The following is a 9341-nucleotide window of genomic DNA, read 5'->3' as shown; positions in this document are numbered from 1 at the left end:
GATTTGGACCCGACCCGAACCCAACTTTTAAATGAGTAGGGTCCGAAATAATATTCAAATCCGGACCTTGATCCGGATTCGGACCCGATGAAATATCCGAGAGTAAATAAAAAAGATTTGAACTTTTAAAGTTGAGGGATCAATTTTAATAGAATTTATATATAAAGGGTCTCTAAAAATTTTCATCCTAGTGAAACAATGAAACATTAGCCGCCCTTTTACTCCTTTCTTTTTTCTAATTTTTTTTTTTACTCTTTGTTTTTTACTCATTATTTTTTTGTTTCATTTTCGCCTAAAAGTTTTTTATATAAAATAATATTTCCATCGTTATCATCATCAGCAATATTACTCATCATAGGCATGGCACAAGTAAGTTTTTTCCAAATACCTTCTCCAATTATAGTCGACAACCTAGTTTATTTTAATGAATATTCTATTTAGTAAATTTTCAAATTCCTCTTTATTTATTTCTTTTTTTTTAATGTTAGTATGTAATATTAATAATTATTATAACTTATATTCTCTTTATATGGGGGAGATGTATAATTTGTCCAAATACTATTTAATAAAGTTTATAAAAAAATATATGTATACGGGTACCAGTATCCAATTTAGACCCGACCAGTATTCGATCTTAAAGGAATAGTATACGGGTAGTCACTATCTAGACCCGCTCAAATAGGACCGACCGGTATATTAGTAACTTAAGTATCCAGATCCGGAGATCCGAAGTTAAATGGGTAGAATATTTTTTTTTTCTAACTATTTTTTTTAGAGTACGGATACAGTATATTAACTATCCAGACACCTTTACTCCCAAATCGCTAGATTTGGTCGGAGCTACCATCCTCCGCCTCGATCTCCATGCGCTCCGATGATGCCCTAATCCCCGTCGACCCGCGGAAGTTCCGCCTGAACCAGACCCTACCTGGCACCAGGTGTTCGCCTTCTCCAAGGACCGCATCCAGGCGAACTTCGTGGGCCGCATCGTCTTCGACCTCACCGAGGTTCCCCTCGCCCCGCAGTGGTACAAGCTCGAGGACAAGAAGGGCGACAAGCTCTCCTCCGCCGGCGGCGGCGAGCTCATGCTCGCCGTGTGGATCGGCACCCAAGCCGACGAGGTCTTCCCCTACGCCCTGGCACTCCGACGCCCACTTCGTCTCCCTCGACGCCCTTGCCGTCGGTTCACCCCGCCGAGCTCGCTCCCTCACCAACCTGCTGTTGCCACTTATTTCATCCCTACTTCGTTAAGTTGCTGCCTTTACTACTCCTTTTAAGTACTCTGCTCTTTTAATTCTTCAGGTTGTTACATTCTTTTCCCCTCGAGGCGACACCTAGGGTTTCGATCTGCTCCCATCTACGTACGCGTCGCGGGCGCCGCTCGCTCCTCGGAGTCCCCTCGCTCTATGAGAGGCGCTCTAGGGTTTCGTTCCCGACCACTCTGCGGCTGTGGCCACGGTCTTGCTCGATCCATGGAGGCCACTCACGCGGTGAAGGATCGGATCGATCTCACGGAGAAGGAGGAGAATATCTTCGGGCGCCTGCTCGATGTGGTTCGCCATTTCAAGCTGGAGACCCAGCTGCGCGTCGCCGGAGGTTGGGTTCGAGATAAGGTTCGGATTCCGTCGCTCTTAATCCTTTCCCTTTTGCATTCATTCTTTTTTTTTTTTTTTTTTTTTTTTTTTGCTTATTTGATTCTAGAAATGATCTTTTGATGATGCAATTCGATTACTCAAGAGTTTGGTTTGATAATTTTTTCACCTACAGCTTCTGCGAAAAGATTGTTATGATATAGATATCGCCTTGGACAACATGTTGGGCCGAGATTTCTGTGAGAAAGTCAATGAGTACCTCAAATTTGTAGGCGAAGAACAACAAGGAATTGGTGTTATACAGTGGTATGCCATCTTTCTCCTGCTGTTCTTTTTGATCTGAATGATTATGCACGTCATAATGTATCTGTTATCGTGTACTTGCTATATGAAATATACATATTTTTCTATATTAAGGAATCAATAAACCTGATACGTTTTGAAGTAATGGGTGCCGATTTATATTATTCATGCAGTGTTGCAGCCGGTGACCATGGCATATCATTATTAGCGTTCAAATTTAACTTGTCTTGAACAAACATTTACGATAATCCATGGTGCAGAATTAAATAGGGACTTTTTTATAAAATAATCATCTAAAATTTTATAATTTGCGAAATAACCCTATCAAATTTGTATTTGGCAAATTAACTCTCGAAACGCGGTGAATCATTCACTACATTCTGAAAGTCTTTAAGGTCTTTTAAAGGCGGTGAATCATTCACCGTCTTCTTCATAATTTTTAAAAGACGGTGAATCATTTACCGTCATTTTCATAATTTTTTGGGAAAGAGAAAAAAATGAGGTTGTTAAAATTATACGTAAATTATACGGGAAATAAAAAAAGTGAGGTTGTTAGGATTGTGTGTGGAATATTAGATTTTTGTTTGATTGTTAGAATTGTATGGATAGATTATTAGGATCTTTTTGATTGTTAGGATTGTATGGATAGATTATTAGAATTTTCAGGTTGTCAAGATTATATATAATTTGTTGAAATATTTATGTGGTTGTTAGGATTATAGAAAAAAACAATAAACAAGTGAAAGGCGGTGAATGATTCACCGCTTTTCTGAGAAATTAGGAAAGCAGTGAAGGCGGTGAACCATTCACCGTCTTTAAGAGATTAGTTTTTTAAATATAATTTTGGCAAGGTTATTTCGCAAATAATAAAATTTTAAAAGGTTATTTTATAAAAAAGTCCATAAAATGCTGGTGAATAATTTTCTTCTTTATATGCATATGTGTTTAAAAGTGAATGTTTTGTCTCTTGACGTTTTCAAATTATGATTTTTGATGGGATTCTTATTTCTTTGCTGTAGCAACCCAGATCAATCTAAGCACTTAGAAACTGCTAGGATGCGCATCTGTGACACTTGGATCGATTTTGTGAACTTGAGATCTGAAACCTATGCTGAGAACAGTCGCATCCCGACCATGGTATTCAAAAGTCTTAGATTTTCCTTTTATTGTAATATCTTAGACTTCTTAAATTCTGCATTATTTTATGTTCCTTTTTATTCTGTTACATCTCTGTTAGGATATTTGCGTTGCGCGTTACAGCATTTTATCTGGACAGAATTTTTTTTAATTGATTTAATGTCTGTCTGCGTAGAAATTCGGAACTGCTGAAGAAGATGCATATCGAAGGGATCTAACCATCAACAGGTAATATAAACTGTAAGCTAAAAGGAAGTCCTGATTCAATGTTATGTGTTGATTTGTAAAAAGGGGCTGGATTAGGGGGAGGGGGGGGTTTGGGGGTGAGAAAAATAATATGTTTAGATCATGCCAGAATGGTAAGACATTCTTAGTAGACTTCCTTCTCATAGGTAGTACATTTCATGTTACTTTTAAGTGGAAATAAATCATTTCTCCCGTTCAAATTTCACAGTAATTTTAATTTTGGTTTCAGTTTCATTTAATTTCTAGAGTTTCAGTAGTTTTTTGTTTAGATTCGGATGTTAGTACAAAAATTTCCATGTTTCTTAAAAACACGCAATACATATGGATAATGACTATTGAGGCATCGTAGAGCTGCCTCATATTTATAACTCTTAACTAAGTTTCCTATTAAAACGATTCTCAACTGCCTCATCAAGCTGTAGGGTTCTGGTGAAAGAGGATTAGGATGACTGATCCCCTCTAGTTCTTTGAAGATACACAGGCTCGATCCTACATAGAATCAGAAATAAGTACATTGGGTAGCTATCTTAAGTTTCTATTTTATTTTATCTTTTTTATGCTTGATAGGAACAGTTCCAACGTGCCTTTATTTTGTACTAAGGGTTGACTTTTCTCATTCATCCTTGAAATTATTGATATTCATGTTCTTCTAGTCATGCTTTCATTTGACAGAAAGATTCATCTGTTTTTATGAACAAACTCTGTAGTTTTCCCCTTCTATACACTCAAATTTCAATCATTACACACGAAAGCAAGTGGAAGTACACTGCTAGCATTCCTTGCTCTTTAGTTCCCTCTTGCAATATGTTACAGTTCTAACTCTACTTCTATTTGTGTAATCTTTAGCTACTATTGCTACTTGTGTAATTCTGTTGCAAGTGGTTATGCTCCTGTTTTACTGTTGAGGTGTTCTCTTTTGACAGCCTTTTCTACAATATCAACACCAATTCAGTTGAAGATGTAACTGGAAGAGGTTGGTTTTTCTCTTCTTCTTCTGTGTAAGTAGTCAATCTTGATAACGTTTTTTAGGCTGGAGGTCCAGATTTGCTCATGACCTAGTTAATCTTATTTAATTCAGGCATCCAAGATCTGAAGTCCGGGCGTATTGTTACTCCTTTGCCACCAAAAGCTACTTTTCTGGATGATCCCCTTAGGGTTCTTCGAGCAATTCGATTTGGTATTCTAGCAAGTTTCTTTAAATTTTAATTGCTTTATCAGAAGTAGCTTTCAGCCAATATGCTAGCTACTTTTGTAAGTTATTGAACTATACTGGTAACTTTTTGGAGTTTTCTTAGTCACTTCAATCTGAAAAGGTTGATGATAAATAATATACATTAATTATTGATAAGGAGCAAAAAAATTAGTTCAACGATGTGCTTAAAATAAATAATATATCTTTTGACTTTTCATCAAAAAACTTAAAATTATCATGATACCTTTTTCTTTGTAATAATGAATATGCTGTTGTGTTTACAACATAATATTGATGTGCTTTTCCAATTGATGATCTTATTAAGATGTAAAAATAATACCATATCTCATATGATACATTTGGTACATGTCACAGTTCAACCCCTGTTAAATTTTCAACCCCGATCCTCTCTTTTCGTCTGTCCGATGAGCTGTTTGGTTTTGTGTACATTTGAGTAGTTATTATTGTCCATCGTCTGGATCGTCAGACTATAATTCTTTTGACAGGGGGATGATAGTGAGATTGAAGTGCTTAAATTTGATTAGTGCAAAAAGTTTTCGCTGATCTGATTATTCATCCATCTGTTTCTAAAATAAAAGACTTCATGTGTAAATAGACTTTGTATAAGACTAACCTGTATACACAATAAGTTCTGATTCCACTCTTCATGCTGTTAGGTGCTAGGTTTGATTTTGAATTGGCTGAAGAGTTGAAAGAAGCTGCTTTTGATGAGGAAGTAAAAACTGCACTTGCAAATAAGATTAGCAGAGAGCGGATTGGACATGAGGCATTTTCTTTTCTGTTTTCTCTTCCCATATCAAATTTTCTGTAGCACATAATTTTTTCCCCAGTAGATATAGATTTAGAGATTTAGCTATATGTATCTTCTTCTTCTTCTTCTTCTTCTTCTTCTTTTTTTTTTTACTTTTTTCTCTTTTTTCGCTTAACTTGGTAGTGAATGCTTCATTTGGTATTTATGCACAGGTTGACCTGATGATGTCTGACAAGCAACCTGCTAAAGCAATGGCATACATTCATGATTTGAAACTATTTTATGCAGTATTTACTTTCCCAGAAAATCCACAGCCTGCAGTTCCCGAGCAATGTGACAGGTTTTCCTTTAACTTCTGTTACTTTTTAAGGCATGCAATGAATGAATATTTCACTTGATATCATCAGAAGCGGTTGAAGAAAATTCATTAGGTTAGCTCATAGATAGCTATCTGTTCTTCTCCTTGTGGAGAGCATGATCAATGCATTTTTGAAAGCACAGCTAACATTCCTTCTATCTAAATATGTATAGGCCTAGGCCTTGAAATTTAATATTTGATCTTTGTGAGATTGCTCTGACATGTTTCTTGTTCATATAGGCCTTGAATTGAAATGTTAATGGTTGGATACATTTGATGTATGAGCTAATAGCTCGTGCAAAAGGCTGAAAGCACATGGTTTTCTCAAAGAATTACATAATTGTTGCATTGTTTCTTTATAGTTATTACATTATGCAGGTATTGTGTATTACATATAAATGCAGCATGGACCCTTCTACAATCTATTGGCTACTCGATATTTAGTGTAAGTCATTTATTAGCTGCCGATATCCAAAATTTTATTTTCATGTTCTAGAGCACATATTGTAGAAATGATATCATTCTACATTCTTAGATACAATCCATGCAGCCTTATCATGATTGCATATTATGCTTTCCTTACACACATTTTTACTTGTTCTCAGGATGAACAGCGCAGGCTTTACTTGTATGCATCTTTATTTCTTCCTGTGAGAAGTACGATATACATTGACAAAAAGTCAAAAGAGGTAATTTGTCTGTCTTGTTATGTTAATATCATTTTCCTTTTCGTATGAGCGAATTGCACTTATTTTTTCTCTACTGAGATGAAAATGTTGTTAATGTTTCATGCTTTCCTCTTCAGCGTAAAAATTAGTTACTCTCTATCCCTTTAAAAAAGGCTATGCCCTTTGTCTTACATAATCCATACAGTACTTCTGTTGGTATTGTACATATAGCAACCACTGAATGAGCTGGCAATACATTTGGTTTGTGATGACGAGAAGATAAGTGGGAGTAGGGCTAGAGGGTGAATGTTTAACATTAACATAAGACGTTGTTTTGTGATAACTTTGTTATTTATAGATGGACTTCAGAGGTCATCTTTGTTTGTCGATGTTTGCTTTGTATTTTTGAACATTTTTCTTTGTTCCACTAACGAGTTGGGAAAATTAAGTAGATCTATTTGCTATAGTGATGATGATTGGTTATCTATACCATTTTGATTTTGGTAATACCTGCTCGACCAGACCACAATTATATTTTGTCCGTTAGTCAGACACTTGTTATGAGACTTACGAGTCATAAACTTTGCAGGTTCCTGTTGCGAGTTTCATCATTCGAGATTCTCTAAAACTTAAAGCTAGTGATGCTGAAATGGTATGTCAACCCCTAAGAAAGCTTTGTGAAGTTTGCCAAGGGGAGGCTTCTTCTATGCTCTTTACCCAACTTTACTCCATCGGTTCATAATCAATTCTAATCTTTTTTTTTCCTTTCATTTTGACGTGTCATCGACTTGTAGGTAACAAACTTACACGTGGCCTGTGAGAAGTTTGTTGATCTAATTCCTTTTCTGGAGTCAAATGAGGATCCAGAAGATCTTAAAGTAAAGCTAGAAGATGAATACCTTGAGATACCACCAGCTTCGACCAAACGAGTTTTGGCAGGTTGAGGGCAGTTTTCTGTTGTTTATTTGAAGTTTTTTGTGTTCTATCTTATTGGCCACTCCCATATGAAAATTTCTGGTACTGTTAATGGATTTCTTACTTTAAGAATTTGGCAATATTAAACGATTTACACACTACAAGTAGGAAAAGTATCTACTACTGTTTCTCTATGCTAATTGAATGCCAATATAACATGATAACGACTCACTCGCATAGACTGAGCTTGCACACTTTCTTGACTAGTCAAGCAGAAACAAATATCCAAAATCTTATCATGCTGATTTGTTTGGCTTTTGAGCACTGTCGTATATATATTATTGTCTTTTTATGTTGCATGTAATTATTTTATGAAGCAAAATAGTAATGTGTGCGCTTCTGTTGGCAATTCTTTTTGGATATGTCTGTTACCATCCATTTTTCATGCTATGGTTATATTAGGCTTGATTCAAATACTCACAATGTTGAGAATGGACTGAACAGGGTTGCTGCTTCGTCAAATAAAAGACTTTTGGCGCGTTGCTTTGTTAATTTCCACTCTACTACACCCTAAGGCAAGTCATACCTGTGATACTCTCAACAGTCACACTGAACTGGACAGAAGAAGAGAAATATTTGGAAAATTTGAGAGCGCAATAACTCAACTTGGTAATTAATTTTTCTGATACTTTTTATCTATAATCATTTGTGATGATTATTATTATTATTTTTGTAATTATTTGTGCTGAGTTGCCATTTGTGGTATCTCAAATCTTTCAAAACTTGCATATACTCAACAGGTATATGATAGTTTGTGGGAAACTATTCACTGTTTCTTTCTCTGCATGTGCAGGGAGTTGATTCCTTTTATTTCTTTTGCTTCCTCTTTAAATAAGTCACTATTGTGTTCGCTCGCCACCAATTATTTCTTTGGTTGATGTGTTCAGATCTCGACCACGTGTGGAAAATGAAGTTATTGCTTGACGGGAAGGCAATGATGGGAGTTCTGCAGCTTAAATTGGGAGGGCCATCAATTGGGAAATGGGTAAAACAAGTTCCTGTTATGTTAGAAGCTGATCTGAGCTTTTCTATCTGCTTACAATTATTAATGCTTGTTTGCAGCGACAAAGGCTGCTAAAGTGGCAGCTCGCCCATCCGAACGGAACGACGGAAGAGTGCATTGATTGGATAAAGCAATCTCAAGCGAAACGCCAGAAAATAGATTGTTCCGCTTGAACATGTTCCCCTTTGCGGCTTGTCTTCTGCCTAATTCTAACTTGTCTTCGCCCTAATTTATCCGATCAAAATCACCAGAAATCTTGTGGAGTAATTTACAAAAGCATGACTTGATTTTGCGCGTCAACGAGTGGCATGAAGCATCAGTATTTTTGCTGGAGAGCTAAGTTTACAGCTTGGAGATTGTAACCATCATCCTCATCTTGCGTGTTTTTTTTGTTTTTTTTTTTGTGGGGTGGGTTGGGGGAGAGGGGAAGGGGGAGTTTTGACAAACTTATATTATTATATGGTCGCCCTCTTGTAATTCCTATGGTTTCTAACGGAGGAGTTTGATGTTGAATTCAGAAATTGCGCAGGTTCTTTTTTTTTTCTCTTATTTTTTCTGATATGAAACTTAAATTGGGCCGAGGTAAGTTTAGATACAGATCGCTCTCGTTAGACACGTAAATCACTGTAAGGAACTCAGCAAAATAGTCCCCAATTCTGGGAGAAGGAATTATAGAACAAATGATGATTCGAAGGAATTATAGAACAAATGATGATTCATTTAGATCAATTTTACCTTTTATTAGTATCAAGGATTAAAGTGCCTATCGGCACGGGTCGTAGATATCATGTCGTATCGTGCTAGTAAGATATTAACATGAGACAGTCTCTTGTCGATGGTACAATTCAAAATTTTTTATTTTTAAAATTAGTAAGTAATTGTTTTAATAAAGTTCAAAAAATTTGATAAAAATATATACTATAAGTAATTGACATATTTTGTTGCTAAACAAAATAAGTATTTTATGCTATTACGTGTTGGTATGCATATTTTTTATGACCGATATACATCGGCATGACCTGGGACGCACCGTGCTGTATGTCTATACCGTGCCGGTAAGTTTTTAGCACGACTTCGTGCCACGGCACTAAAATC

At 36.2% G+C, this 9341-nt stretch overlaps 1 protein-coding gene across 2 annotated transcripts; it reads left to right on the top strand.

Moving 5' to 3' along the window:
- LOC109720400 (putative CCA tRNA nucleotidyltransferase 2) lies at positions 814–8775 on the top strand. 2 transcript variants are annotated; one of them, XM_020247483.1, is made up of 16 exons: positions 814–1179; positions 1303–1613; positions 1768–1898; positions 2915–3032; positions 3208–3260; positions 4202–4251; positions 4357–4455; positions 5148–5257; positions 5455–5582; positions 5979–6045; positions 6206–6289; positions 6858–6920; positions 7063–7207; positions 7688–7852; positions 8131–8228; positions 8306–8775. In XM_020247483.1, the coding sequence occupies exons 1-16, from the start codon at positions 1086–1088 to the stop codon at positions 8417–8419; spliced, it is 1830 nt and encodes a 609-aa protein (XP_020103072.1). In that variant the 5' UTR covers positions 814–1085; the 3' UTR covers positions 8420–8775. The 2 variants fall into 2 exon arrangements, with proteins under 2 accessions (XP_020103072.1, XP_020103073.1); XM_020247484.1 differs by having other exon boundaries at positions 815–1220; positions 8306–8767.

This window comes from Ananas comosus, linkage group 14, assembly GCF_001540865.1.
Source record: "Ananas comosus cultivar F153 linkage group 14, ASM154086v1, whole genome shotgun sequence".
NCBI lineage: Eukaryota > Viridiplantae > Streptophyta > Magnoliopsida > Poales > Bromeliaceae > Ananas > Ananas comosus.
This window is presented reverse-complemented; position numbering and strand designations above follow the sequence as displayed.